Source organism: Cyanistes caeruleus, chromosome 2 (assembly GCF_971803275.1).
Source record: "Cyanistes caeruleus chromosome 2, bCyaCae1.hap1.1, whole genome shotgun sequence".
Taxonomy (NCBI): Eukaryota; Metazoa; Chordata; class Aves; order Passeriformes; family Paridae; genus Cyanistes; species Cyanistes caeruleus.
The window spans coordinates 63,474,126-63,489,445 of NC_141702.1; the positions used below are offsets into that span (position 1 = coordinate 63,474,126).

Sequence of the window (15,320 nt, forward strand, 5' to 3'; positions counted from 1 at the left end):
CAGACTAATTTTAAAGCAGCCCTCTGGTTTGTGATTTTAAAAGGCAGTTACCAATAAAATTTTCAATGTAAAAGAGCCCTAGAATCCTTTCTATCGACCCAGTGATAACTATATTTTGAACTGAAACTGATTTTCCATTGTCTTCAAAGTTGGGGGTGGGGGAAGTTAAGCCAATATGTGATTATTCCTTCTTTTTAAAAATGTGGTTATTTTTTTGTTTCCTGATGGTGCTGAGGATGAGACAACCATCAATACCAGCTGTTTCTTTTCCCCAGTTCTTACAGTTTTTCCTTCATGATAAATAGAAAGTAATTGTATGGAGAAACATTTTCTAATGGTTTTCTTTGCAGTGTTGGATAATGCTTATATGAATGCTGTTATAGCATGTGTATTATCTGGGGTAAAACAATGCATGTTTCCATATTCTTTTAGACAAACCACAGGACTTGGAGACCTATGTGTGTCTCCTGAAATATTTTTTTTCCTGAAGTGTAATGCTGTAAAAAGCAGATCCTTTTATTCATATTAGTCTCCAGATTTCCTTCCCCTTTTCTTTATTGCACGAGGCATTAGCATGGGAACACACTTCACGTTTCTCAGGCTTTTGTCTGCTCCTGCTGCGTTGCCTACTGGAAGTCAAACAGTACTACTTGGTATCTGACACAACTGATTACTATGGAAATTATTACCATGTCATAAACAGAGGATTTCATGTGTCGAATGTGCGGCAGGAGCGCAGACGATTCTGTAAGCAGAAGGTTCCTGGTAATAAGGAAAAAGGGAAGAGAAATGCAGAAAACAGACGATGCCTCTGCAAAATCCATTGTTGCAGATTCTTCTTCATAAGGCATAACCTGCAGGAGCATGGGGATCGAGCAGTTTGCTGGTTTGTTGTTTTTTTTAAATGAGTGAGAAGATAAATGTGAATTTGCGCTTCAAGAAATAATTATTTTATTTTGACTCCAGCAGTTGGTACTGGCCAAAGTGATTTCCGAGGGCATTCGATGTATGTCCCAGATCACTGTTCCACGCTAGGGAGACTAGACAGCTATCGCTCTGCCATGCAGCGCTCTGAAACCAAGGACACCAGCTGCCAGACGGAGGAAGTTAAAGTTGTGCCCCCTTCAATGAGAAGAATACGAGCACAGAAGGGACAAGGCATTGCAGCCCAGATGTCTCAGTTCTCCAGCTCATCTGGAAACATGTCAGTGATGAGTGATTCTGCTGCAGTTATATTTGCTTCTCGCCAAAATAACGACATAGGTTTTCACAGCTTGCCTCGGGTTGGTGCAAGAGTGTCTCTGCAGTCCCTAGATCAGACACAGAGCATGATGTCGAGGCAGACAGAAGACATTGCTGGCACTTTACCCCACCAGATAAGTAAATTGCAAGTGGATGATAGTGTTGTGCATCTGAGAAATAATCCTACGATGGGGACCCTGTCGAGGCCAAAGTCCCAAGAGGTGAGAGGCTGTGATAGTGAGAAGTCCTCAAGCCCAGCATGTGTGGTCTCTCCTCATGCCACTTACTCGACGAGCATCATACCCAATGCAACACTGTCATCCTCCTCGGAAGTTATCCTTATTCACGCTGCCCAGAGTGTTGGATCATTGGACAGTAAAATTTCCAGTTCCGCTGCCTTTCCAAATCCAAGAGACAATCCTGCTGCCAGCAGTGCAATAAGTGGGAAAGAAGATCACCATTCTTCAAGTGGTAACTGGAGTGAGAGTAGCTCCACGCGCCACTCACAGACTTCAGATACCATCCCATCTAACACTGTCATGATGCTTTCCCTTGGTGACTCTGCTGTCTCTCTAAGCACTCCTGGGAATGCAGAGGCTGGGTCTCAGAGCACGAGCTACAGCTGTAGGAACACCGCTGCTTTAGCAAGCCCTTCCCAGGACAGCGATGGCCGGAGTGAATCCAGCTATTCTGGGGAGCGAGCACAGGCAGCAGTGAGCAGCACGGAGCATTGGTTGTACAAGTCTTCAGAAAACAGCGAGACTCCTTCACGCAAGGTGGTTTGTACTCCACCAGGCTGTGCCACGCCCAGTAGCAACCTGAGCAGCAGCAGCCTGGAGAGGACGTCGGTCAGGGACGATTCCACTTCCCTCTATTCTGTGGACCATGATGGCTATTATGGCTCCATGCATATGGACTCCGGACTGAAGTCAGACATGCCATGCAACACTACTAATGGTTTTGAGAACCTCAGAGACAGCGTGATAAATGTCTTTGAAGGAAAGGAGAAGAAACATCTGGATGACCACTCAGGCCAAGGTGACAAATCCCTTGCAAGAAACATCTCACTGAAAAAGGCAAAGAAGCCACCTTTGCCACCATCCAGAACAGACTCACTCAGAAGGATGCCTAAGAAAAAAGCCCAATCCAATGGACAGGTACTTGATGAAACCCTCATTGCCACCCTCCAGCATTCTCTGCAGCTGAATCTCAAGTGCAAAAATGGCAGCTCCCCTTCCCAGAGCCCCTGCAGCGATTATGAAGATCCTTGGGTGTTGCGCTCCCGCAGCCAGAGTTCGGTGAGTGCGAGCAGCAGCATGATGTCCACCACTGCTCCAAACCTGTACTCCATCTGCACGGTTACTCCCTCCCAGAGTGAAACAAGTAGCATAAAGTCAGAGTATGCTGACCAGTGGGGTTACTTCAGTGACTATGCCGCAGTGGCAGATGACCAGATGAAATCTCCGGTGACCCATTCTGCCAGTACATCATCTGCTCTCAGCGATTACAGCATCAGCCACTTCAGTGATGGCTCAAGGGCTTCTGTGCCCCAAGTGCCCAGTGGACTGGCCAAACCAAAGAGTGCTTCTCCAGAGAAATCCCACCGAGTCACTTCGCCATCGAGTGGGTACTCCAGCCAGTCCAATACACCCACTGCGCTTACTCCAGTGCCTGTACTTGTAAAGTCTGCATCATCAGGAAATGGGAAGTCCAAGCTGAAGCCTAAAGTGCCTGAAAGGAAGTCCTCTCTTCTGTCTTCAGTCTCCATGTCTTCATCATCCACTTCTCTTTCTTCAAATACATCTACGGAAGGGAGTGTGAGCATGAAGAAATTGGACCCTGCTGTGAGCCCTCCTGTGGATTCTGGTGCTCCTCTTCCAACACCTCCAACAAGTTCACATTGCCCTGAACTTTCTCCTCCTCCTCCTCCTCCTCCAGCAGAAGTCATGGATTTGTCACCATTGTCTGCCTCTCCCACATTCCCCCCTCCTCCACCAGAAGCCAGTGTAAATTCTACCTTTGCTCAGACTGTGCCATGGTTTCCGCAAGAAGCCTCCATCAGTTCATTCTTATCCCCTGTTCCTCCTCCTCCTTCTTCTTGCCCCTTAGCTGTCCCGCCACCAGCACCACCGCTTGATCCCAAAATAACAAAAGGTGCAACCATACTCCCACAGTATTCTTTCAAGAAACGCAACCAGGAGGATTCTTGCTACAGTCCAGTGAAGCAGCCACTCAACAAGCAGGATTCATCAAGACCGGTGATGCCATTAGTAACCACCAAAGCACTGCAAATGGTACAGTTGAGGTCCGTGAAAAAATCAACAGAAGGTGAACCATCAACTGATTCTGTTTCTGAAACCACCTCTCAGGAAAAAGGTACTGCAAATACATTGTCACAGTCTTTGCTAAAGCCATCTCTCTCACTAAAACTCAGTACCAGCTTAGGCGATGAGGAAATGAAAATTCAAGGCACTTCATTTAAAAATGCAGTTCAAACACTGTCTCGGGGTTCTCCTCTCATCCTCCCTGATAACACACCTGTACTTGACAGTGACAAGAAGCCGATGAGTGCAGTAGGTCTAAAGAAATCTTCTGAAGCTGATGCTCTGGGGTCAGCCACTGATGACACACCTGAGTCCTCAGTGCAGAGTGAAGACCTCCCTTCAGACATGTCACTTCAGGGGTCACCAGCATCTCCTGACAAGACTCAGGTTGTATTGCCAAGCAAGAAACCACCTCCTATTTCAAAGAAACCCAAACTGTTCCTTCTGGTACCACCTCCACAGTTAGACCTTACAGTGGAGAAAGCAGCTGAAGCGAGTGATACTGCCAGAAGCCCGACTAAGAGAGACGCTGTGCTTGCACACTCTGAGGAGGCGAGAAATTGTCTTACAGATGGACTCGGTTCTAGCGAGATGGACTCTGGCAGCCTGGTTCCTGAGGGAGGAGCTGCTGGATTCACCTTCTCTGAGACAGTGGGAGCGAATGCCTTTGTGGTACAGCCTGCTGCATCACCAGTTCAAGAAGAGCCCAGGCAGGAGGAGCAGTCTGCTTTTGATGAAGGAAGCAGTTCAGGCAGCAGCCAAGACAGTGGCAGTAACACTGACGGGCACCTATCTCAAGAGAACGAAAGTGGTGAGTCTCTTTTCTCTGACTAATTCAGATGCAGCAGTAGCTATTTTGAAGAAGGTGGGGAGTGAGAATAGCCATCCTAGCACTGAGGTGGCATTATGTAGAGGGCAGAATCTCTTGTGATTGTTACAAGTAAAACAAAAAAAGAAAGTTGCAGGGATGTGGTTAGTGCTTCATGACATTTCATACAATTCCTTTCTGACTTCTTATTGTTGCAGACACAGAAAGAAAATGATGCTTTATTTAACCATGCTAGTATTAAAGCGTGCTGTGAAAACAGTTAATTTGTTAATATTGGTTTTGTGTTTTAGTGGAAACCTTACAAATTTCTTTTGTTACTGTTCTCCCGCCTGTTACATGTGAGCAAGCACAGGCTTTTATTTCATGCACTGCAGTTCCCTAAGCAAGCATTGATCTGAAATGACAGTGACAGTGCTGCACTCAGACTGTCAGATGCTTCTCCTTGAAGGCAGCAAGGGCTGGTTTCAGGACTGTGTGCCCATGGGGTTTGCACAACACACTGACCATGTTGTTTGTTCTCTTTGCATAGTGGAGGTGTTTGAATCAGACACAGCCAATAGTTCATTCCTGCCAAGCAGTAGTTATGGGGAAGACACGGACGGAGTGGCAACACCAGCAAGACCAAGGACTACTGAGGATCTTTTTGCAGCCATTCACAGGTACTGCAGAAACTGCCCTTCCTTTAACTCTTAGGTCTGGTAGGTCTCTCAGAAATAAATTTAACATTGTTTTAGAGAACACCCAATTACAACAGTCATGGCTTTAACAGCAAGCACGTATTTATCAACTTTCTACTGAGGCTGTATGTGAAAAAGATGAGGAAAAGAACTTGAATTTTATTGTTTTATTAATGTATTTAATCCAGTCTGAACTAAAATCAACTAGATTAAATGGACGTAGATTGTATTATAAATACCTTGCCCTTTGAAATAGCAAGTTACATCTAGTATTTATTGTACTGTTCTCAATCTGCCATATTAACTCTGCTGTTGCTTTTTCTGTGTATCTTTTTGTTTTCATTCTCGTTCTTCTCCATCTCTTTTTACTCTCTTCGCTGCTTATATGGTGCAGTTTGGGACAGCGGCTCAACGCTAATGCTTCATGGCAAGCGTGGCTGAAACTGGCAAGTAACACAACATGTCAGTCATATGGCAAAACATATGGCAAACGCTGGATTATAGTTTGCCGTAATCCAGCCTGAGGTCGGGTGTTTTGTGTCAAACTGGTTCATGAATGAAATGTGCAATACTGGCTCTATTATTAATGACATTATCCATTTCCCTTGAAAACAAAACCATCCCGAATGGCAGCTAGGTTTACGTGCTGTTCACGTTAGGTGCTCAGAGAGAAGCAATCCCAAGCAAGCCCCAGGACAGGAGCTCCCGAAGGCAGAGCTCCCTTGGAGCAGAGCTCCCTTGGAGCGGCGCTCCCAGACCGCGGCCGGAGCCGCCCCGAGCCGGGCGTGGCGCCAGCGCCATCGCGTGGCTGCACCGCGCACTGCAAACCTCCCTGGCAGCCAGGGGGGAATTACCCAGGTGTTCAGTCAGTGTGCACATCTGTGCGACGGGAAGGGAGCGGCTGGCAGCTGCCAGGCTGCAGATGCAAATGCTATTTTTTAGTTGGTTTTTTTTTTTTTCATTTTTGAAACAAGTCCTTTCCAGACATTGCAAAAATCACATATCTATAATACTGACTTTCTGTAATTTACTGTTATCCCTTAGGACGTGGCCTGTATGAGCCATTCTGAAAATGCTCTGTTGCATTCATGTTGCTTGGCTTTATCTAGATCTGTGCCAAATTTGGCTTTAGAATGAGAGGACCAGTAGCCATTCTCCTTTATGTATGGAGACAGAGAGTGGATTTCTGTGTATGTCCACATACCTTTAATTCATGAGTTTGTGGAGAAATTGACAATGGAGCTGGATGTGACATACTTAGAACTACCTGATAAATTTTTTTTATTAAGACCTTGGTTTTTCTGGCTTTGGACTTGAACCACTTTCTTCCTTGGTTGCTAATTAATAAAAAAGGTTTAGGTTTTCCCCCACTGTTTCTAAAAGATATTATTTCAGTAATTGGCACTCTTGAATAGATGCTTTAGAGCAAGACAAGAAGTTTAGTGGTATGTGCATTAAGAACAGGAAGAACAGTCTGAAGTTTTAAGTCACAGTTTTGTTTGAACATATACCTTATCTGTGTCTGAAAAACCACCAAAACCAAATTATCTTCCATAATTCATACATACTGAGAAAAGCTGGCTTGGGGCTGACAGCAAACTGACTGCTCTGCACTGCATTCTCAGTCTTACCAGATCACTCCAAGCTAGGATAACAAAGTCTTTCCCTGCAGATCTTTTCAACTGATTTTTTTTTTTTTTTTTTTTTTCCATTTAATTTGGGATTTGGTAGCAGTACAACCCCAGCACTGCAGTATTTAAAGATACCCATAGGCAGCCAAAACTCTAATGAAGGAAAATCTTTTCTGTGTAACAAATGCACACACGTGTTCACATACAGACTGGCAGAGCATCCAAGCACCACCATCTGTTGCCTACAGCACTAACGCACAGTTAAGTCTAGATGAGGTTCCTACATTGGCTGCTCCTGAAGTCATCATTATATCTCCTCACTGTCTTCTGTGTCCATACATCCTCAGGCTGAATGGACATTGGCATTACATTCTTACTCCAGAAAGACAGGTGGAGGCAGCAGCAGCTGCTGAAAATGCCAGCTGGTACAGCTGCCTGTGGGGGTATCACAAGTGAGCTGTGCGTAAACTTTGCCACTTAGGAGAGTTAGGATTGCTCCAAAGTCTTGGCACAGCCTGTAGCAATGTCTGTTGCTGCCACCTACTCAGCTGATGGATCCTGCTTCTTTGTTTTCAGTGGTTTTTTAATTATTAATAGGCTGTGATGCATGAACATATTTGAGCTTGCCTTGGCAAAGTCTCAAAGCTTTTAAGAAAGTAAAGCTAAAGATCACATTAAGTAGAAATCTGTTTTACAAGGGGAATGGTCTGGGTTGAACACATGCTTGATAAAAATTAATATAGAGTTTTATAGCATGATAATTTTGTATCTTTAAGAAGTCTATTGACTTGTGTTAAACTTCTGCCAAAATACTGTATTTAAAATTAGGCTTTATATAATCTTTTTTAATTAATTCTTGCTCAGTCAGCAAAGAAACAAAGCAGCTGTCCTACAGATACCAGGCATGTACATTTCTCTGAGATTTCTAGTAATGTGAAAATGAGGCAATAAAAGTACAGTTTCCACATATTCCCAGTTTCCATGGTTATCTCTTAATTTATTTATTTTTTTGTGTTGTCCCTGCACTTCACATTTAAATAGACAAACACTCCACTCTTTCATTTGGAAAGATAACTTTCTTGTCAGGAAGTTGGTCTCTCCTTCATTTAGATGAAAGTTGCAATGACAGAGCACCAACATAACTGAATTTTGTCTGTGCATCTTGAGAGGAGCTGGAAAAGTTTTTTTCTATATTTATTTAATATTTTGATTAGGGAGGGTTTTTTTTTTAATCATTTGATTGAGAAGTGTTACATGTGGCTCCCTTTTCTCCGTCCTCGGCAGCAGTGCATTGCTGTGTCCTTTTTATAAAGGAAAGTGTACTAAACTACAGCTTTAATTCTCCAGAGTGTTAAATGAAATTGTAAAATGCAACAAAACAACCCATATACTCTAGATGACACATTTTGAATCAAGTCCTCAAATTAACAGAGAAACAGCAAGAAGTATAAATCTTTATAGCACATTAGTCTGAGCACTTGAATGCTGGCTCCAGAAAATCCGATTCACTAAATTTGCTAAACTGTTCTGAACATCAGTATTGCCAGTTTTAGTAGTTTCATTGTTCCAGATTTGCAGAAAAAGAGTAGTAAACTTACCTTATACCTCCAATACCTGCATTGGTGCCTGTACAGTTCTGGTGGTGTTCTTACTCATGCTTTAGATTTAGATCACTTCTCCCTTTTCCCTGTCTCTGCTTTAGCTTAATTCATTGTCATCCCTCTAAACTGAGTTGAATTAGAGGAGATTAAAAGTTTCATTTTTGTGTCATCCTCTTTCTGTGTGTGTGTGTGTGTGTTTCAAACTCAGATCCAAAAGGAAAGTCCTTGGCCGTAAAGATTCTGAGGACGACCGTACCCGCAACCATTCTCCGTCACCCCCCGTAACTCCCACTGGTGCTTCCCCAAATTTAGCTACCCTCAAACAAGCCGGGTCTATTCAGAGAAGCGTTCGCAAGAGCAGCACCAGCAACGACAACTTCAAAGCCCTGCTGCTGAAGAAAGGGAGTCGCTGTGACACCAGTTCCCGTATGTCTGCAGCAGAGATGTTGAAGAACACGGACCCGCGGTTCCACCGGACGAAGACAGACGCCTCCCCCGACCTTTCCGACAGCCCTGCCAGCTGCTCGCCCAGCAAGAGCAAACGGGCCCAGGAAGAGTGGGCCAAGAGCGAGGGCCTGATGCCAAGGAGCATGTCCTTCTCTGGCACGAGGTACGGCCGGTCACGGACACCCCCGTCTGCTGCCAGCAGCAAGTACAACGTCCGCAACCGCATCCAGAGCAGCCCCATGACTGTCATTAGTGAAGGAGATGGGGAAGTGGTGGAGCAGTCCGAGGGCAGGGTCCAGAGGACTTTGGAAGAACAGCAAGAGGGGCAGCTTGATATGTTTAACAGTGATGAAATGGACATGAATGACTTTCCATATGCTGAGGAGGCAGGCTGCAAGGAGACCTTGGATCCAGCCCATGCAGACTTAATGACTCAACCAGGTGCTTCAAGGAAGTACCTAAACTCTTCAGCTGAAGAAAGTTAAAAGGCAGCGTGACAAAAGGCTTCGGATATTAGTCTAGAAAATCACAGGGACTAGTTTCCAGAAGAAGGCCCAGACCAGGACAAGGTTACTTTGCTGAGCATTTATTCCACGAACTGCATGTGTATGTTTAAATGCTAAAGCAATGGTGGTTCTGCATGGTTGGGTTGGGGTGGGGAGCACTTGCTTTGAATGAGTGGTCTGTGGCGTGAAGAAAGTTAACAGCTGAATTTTATGTGTAAAGCCTTAGAAGTCCTCTTGTGGGTTTGGGGTGGGGAAGTTTTCTCAGAGTCTGTAGGGGTGTGAAGTTTTTCTTTTTCTTGAGACTGCAATTGTGCAAGCAAAATTTAGGAATAAGCCTGAAATGGGAAGGCTCCTGTGGTACAAGCTGGACATTTGGTTCAAAAGCATTGTAGTGATGCAGCGTAGTGCATTCGTTAAGCAGAGGGAGGCACAGTGAGGCACATTCACCTCTGAGAGAGGGTAGCAGGGTTGGTGCTGGGGTTACATGGCTCCTTGGTGGAGTATGGCCCAGTGTTTGATGAAGCATGTCCTGCTCGAGCAATGAGCTCACCAGGTTATGGGTTGGTCCAGGGTACTGTACTTGTAATTCTTTTTCCTGAGGGAAAATGAACTGTGTAGTTATCGTGGAAAAGGGAGCTGATTTTATAACACACTACTAGCTGCTGTGCAGCCACACGCGTTCACTTGGTGAAACACACGTTTCCAGGTGATTTGCTTCCTTGGCTGGAGTATTCCCTTAGAGAATTAGAACAGCTGGATGTGTGCAGAGGGTGCAAGCAGACATCAGGAAAGTGGGAGATGAATAAAGCAGTGTACTGCCAGAATTCGGAAGGGTTACTGTCGTGGTTTAGGAATGGTATTCCCCAATTTAGTGTTCTCACCAAACCACTCCAAACCATGTACTGCTCACTCACTCCCCTCTGCTCTTACCTCTACGGGTGGCTGGAGAGGAGAATTGGAGGAACAAAAGGTGAAGGTTGGGGGCTATAAAAGAAGAATTTTCTGGAAACAGCAATGAGGTAAAAAATGGACAGTAGCAGCAGCAACACTTAGAAAGAGGTGAATGGCTCACAGGTGACTGCTCACCACGCAGAGCCTGGTAATGTGTGACCTGCTGCCCCATGTCCTTGTCCCCAGCAGTGTTGTGAGGTGGTGTAGAATAACCTCTGTGTCCTGGCCATGGCTCCTCCTGGCTACTGCAAAAAGTGAACCCTGTCCTGGCCGGAACCAGGGCAGCTGTGTTTCTGAATTAGAAAGAGAAATTTGACTTGCACTACTGCACTACTTGCAAAGCTGTAGGTGGAGCCCGTCTTTCAAAACTGAAACTTGGGAGTTGTGTATTGCCAGAAATCTGTCTTTCATTTGTCAAAATGGGGAGACTATTACTTTTCATCACTTGAAAAACAGATACGTGCTAACTTTTGGTTACCAAAGAATAAGTTACAATTACTTTCCTTTTTGATTTGCCTGCAGTATTGCTTTTCTTTTTTAACCTTCATAATTTAGTGAGGTTTGTTTTTATTGTATATTTTACAGATAATAAGAACATTTAACGATTTTCCAATTGTAAAGAAGACCATTAATTAAAACTGAAATATTGGCTGGAGTTTTTGGTTCTTGGTAGGAATGAAGCTTTTAATTTTTAATAAGAATTTTGCATCATTTGATGGCATGCGCAGTTTTTGTATTGTTTGTACATATTGAAAGTTGTTAAAATATCTTTTGATCTCTTTACCGTAGAATTTTTACATTTTTAGATTGCTTTTAAGAAGAAAAAGCACTCTTTGTAGATTATTTATTTTAGAGAAATATGCTTGTAATCTCTTTCTTCAATCCTTTACTTGTTAGTTATGTAAATTTCAGGGGCCTTCATTTAACTCTTCCCTTCACAGGAGGGGAATAGTGCTGAAAATGCTGTGACTTTGCTTCAATAAAGAAAAAGCCTGCCAGTTGCCATATTGTCTTTTGAGTCGATTAAAATCTCCTTCAAAAGATATGTCCTGCAGCGTATGGCAACCCACTGAATGCCATAATCCATGCATCCAGCTACTAATCTCCAGTTCTCATTGCAAAATTTACTAATTCACTTTAGAGGCAACTAAAGTGTACTCACACATCCATCCCATTTTGGTATCTCAATTCTGAGACTAAAAAAATTTAAATAATCCTACGATTTTTTCCAGTGTCATGTGAGTATTTCTACTACTTCTCTACTACTTCTGCAACCTGTCCCAGAAAACTAAAATTTTTGGAGAACCAGATTATAAGCAGAGTGAGTGAGAAGTGAAATGGACAAATTGAATGCAGCTGCACTCACTGGAACAAGGGTGGGATTAACTGGTGCGCAGCAAACTTTCTACCCTTTTTACATGCCAACTGTATTGAAAGAGCCATTAGATTTTTTAAATGAAAATAAAACCTAATTGGTTAAAGTAGTTTGTTTCAGATATTAATACTGATCTGAACTGCATCCTGTTACAAAGAGATAGCGGTGGCAGAATGTTTTGCACTAAACACCTTGTGAATGTTGCTTTGGTCCGTCTCCCACAGCTGATCACATGAAACATGAAAGGACCAAGTCTTTTCCACAGCAGGTGCTGTCCTTTGAAAGCCATGCTAAATGCTGTGCCACCATCCTGACAGGATAATGTGTAATAAATAATACTCAGGTTTGTTTTACTTTTTATGGATGAGAAGATCATCTAAGTGAAAAATGGATGCACTGGGCAAACTTGTAACTGGTGCCTGCAGCTTCTGCAGCCGTTTGCAGCCTTTTGCATCAAGTGCCTATAGGAGGGAGCATAGCCAGCTTGTTTCCTGGTGATGGCCAGCTGATGCTGTGCCAGTTGTTTTTATGGGCTACGTGTGGAACTTGTGGGAAAAGCCTGACTTAAATGCATGCCATCTTGTCAGTGCAGGAAGATGAGATTAAACTTAATGTAGCCCAAGCTGAATTTCCTCTCTGGCCACAGGTAGCCTTGATGCTCCTCTAAAACCCACATCTGCTGAACTTGGGCTGAAGCTCAGGCTTTGGCTAACATGCAGAAGGCAGTGTTCATGCAGCCCTACTGATGTTGCAACATGATATTTTACACAGTACAAGGTGTAGCGAAATACCTTAAGTATGCTGAAGTATATTTAATGGTGCTTATTTTTACCATTTACTTTGGTAGCTGATACAACTTTCTTACAGAGGTGTCACCGTGTCATCTCCCCACAGGCAGAACTGGTTAATTATTTTGTCATGCTTACAACTTCAAAGTTGCTTTCTTAGCTAAGGTTCCTCCATAGGGAGGTTTTGCACTTGAGGTTTTATTGGTCTACAGCTGTAGATTAAATTTAGCAAACCTTTGCTAAAGACATCCAGAGCAGAAGGAGAGGAAGACACATATATGTAAACTTGGCTGTGCTGAAGAAAAAAAGCAGACTTGTCATCCTGATGCTTCATGCATCATACTGTCCCAGGGCTTGTTTGGAGTTTACAGCTGGTCTACAGTTTGCCTCTAAAACAAGAGTATTGAAGGTAGATGTGAGATTAATTTCTGGTTTCTGCTTTACTGGGAATAGTTTTCAGCTTCAGTCTGTTTCTAAATCCTGCCTTGTGTTAACTCATTTCATGTTTCATTCCTTTATGTTCAAAGTTCTGCTATCAGATGTAGGCAGCCCCAATAACCCTGTGAATCAGCCCTCCAGTTATTCTGTCAGTACATTCACAAGGCCCTGGGGCATTTACAAGTCTTCACTACTGTTTGTGGAAAGGAGAACTTATTACCTTAATTGAAATGATGGTGGTTATGCAATGAGCAATAGCTTGGTGAGAGGAGGTTTGGAAGGCTACTGGATATCAGTTAAAATAATTGGGAAAGAAGTGGATTTGATGAATACAGGATTTTGAGAAGACAGGACTGGGATGCTGGTTCCTGCATAAGGCTCAGCCTGAAAGAAGGAGCTGCAGAAAAGGTGAAGCAAGGAGATTACTGAGAAGTACAGTGAATGCACAGGTTAAGGTATGGGGTGGGCAGGCTAGTGCAGATTCTAGATGATAAAGAAGTTTCAGCAAGTACAGAAGAGAGAAAAAGGCAGAGGAGCAACAGAACAGCCACAGCAAGGAGGAAGAAAAATTTTAGCCCATGTGTTTCATCCTAATTCAAAGGGTATAGAAGGCCAAAGTCAGTCAAACGTGGGGGAAAAAAAATCCAAAACCCCTAACAGTTCAGAAGAGGAAAATGAGCAAAATTGGGTGAGCTTAGAGAAGCCATTATAGGCTGAAGTGAATACTGCTCTAGGAGACCTCAGGCAACACTGGGTAGGTGGCTTGAACACCTAAGTCTGGAAAGAGTAAAGGGGATGGATTGATTGATTGATTGATTGATTGATTGATTGAGAAGATCAAAGCTCAGATTGATCTTGTCTAATTTCTGCCAACAACTCTGCATCCAGTGGTTCCAGTGGACTGGGTACAGGTCTCCAGACACTTGCCTTGGGATAACTTGTTAAACCTTCAGTCATTTCCTGAAGCAAAGAGAGGCCACTCGTGTGCAGCACAGGGATGAATGTGTTAATACTACTGCAAGCAAATAGACCTTGTTTGATGTTCTTTGGATACCACAAAGTTCTGGAAAAGTCATTTATAGCAGCAGTCACTGTTCAAACAAAGCCATTGCCACAGTACATTTGAGTGATTCAAAATGATGCATTGTTTGATTTTATAGGAGAGAACTAAAAGGATGGACTTCAATGGTAATACAAAGTCTTACATAATTTACAGTGGCAATGAGGAATCATTTAATCTGTTTTATTTAAAATAAGTATATAAATAAAAATATTTAAAACTTCTGTACTCATGGAAGGGAACACAATGGCTTTATAATTGGTGGCTTTCTGAGTTCTCCTTATACTTAATTTTCTGAATAACTTTCAGAAATGATTTCTTGCATGATTAACACTAGAAAAGTCTTCTGGCTAAATTGATAACTTTCTTAGTTCTAAAGGGATGTTACCAATTTAAATCAGTGCAGCATTAAAATCCTGTAACTACTTAGTGCTAGATTGTGACTGTGGCTATACATGGCTCTGTGTGTGAATTAATAAACATTCGACAGAGAAAAATGTAGAAATGTTTGAAATAAAGATGTGCTGTGTCATGTATTATCCTGAAAATCTGGGTAAAAGCCTTGATAGTGCCTCCCCAGCAGAATGCTGGGTACATTTTATGTGGCAAATTTACCTCTTTGCAGTTGGGTGCTTTCACATAATGTGCAGCCAACCTTTTAAGGGCCAATCAATGCTTCTCCCAGCAATGCTAATGGAAAGTGTCATTGATTTTTAGTAGGAAATTGTCTGTTAATAGTGAATCCAAATGTATGTGTATAAGCATGGGGGGAGGTACATAGAGAAGAAAGTCCAATCCCAATGTACCTGAATTGCTTCTGTCTGTAGTATACTGGTCTGTTTGTGCACCAACCTTCAGTATAAAACCAGAATTGTTAGCTACTGAAGGGAAAAAAAAAATCTCTCAGGACTCCTGAGGTAGTAGAAGTTTCTGCATTTTCACTAACACTGGAAAAAAAAAACCCATTAAAAAATATAATCAAATTAAAATTTAAATCTGTGTTTAGAGGTTAAAACTAATTTGTGAGGAAAAAATATGAAAGTTATGAAAACAAAAACCCAAAACAAAACAAAAACCTCAAAAAACCCCAAAAATTCCAAAACACCACAAGATTAAATCCTGCAAACAAGAAATACAAGAAACAAAATGAACTATCTGCTATCTGAAGAGGAATGTTGTTCATGTGCATCTGGGTAGTACACTAATGTCTTCTTTATAAGTTAAATATGTGTTGTTTTTCCAGAAGAAATTACAGGCTGTTTCTAACAGTCTTTTCACACTGGGTTGCAGAAAATGGGCACAAATTCCTGCCTATGGGAGTTAACTTTGGGAAAAGCCCCTGATTTCTAGGTCAGTTTAAAACATGTGAAAGAGCATTACAATGATACAAGTATTCAGTGCCCAGTGCAGCATCACCAGTTGAGAAGCTGCCTCAGTAGAAGATGGGTCCA

General features: G+C 42.8%; 1 protein-coding gene across 23 annotated transcripts in view; it reads left to right on the forward strand.

Moving 5' to 3' along the window:
- The window catches only part of NHSL1 (NHS like 1), a 177,551-nt gene extending 166,338 nt beyond the window's left edge, over window positions 1–11,213 (forward strand). For 12 of the 23 annotated variants that reach the window (XM_086877438.1, XM_086877441.1, XM_086877443.1 and 9 more), the window contains 3 exons: window positions 967–4,377; window positions 4,925–5,054; window positions 8,513–11,213. In XM_086877438.1, coding sequence (XP_086733564.1) covers window positions 967–4,377; window positions 4,925–5,054; window positions 8,513–9,236 — 4,265 coding nt within the window. In that variant the 3' untranslated portion in view covers window positions 9,237–11,213. Of the gene's footprint in view, window positions 1–966; window positions 4,378–4,924; window positions 5,055–5,466; window positions 5,519–8,512 lie in introns of all 23 variants that reach the window. The other 11 variants (XM_086877439.1, XM_086877442.1, XM_086877444.1 and 8 more) reach the window with 2 other exon arrangements.
- Window positions 11,214–15,320: the final 4,107 nt, after the last annotated feature.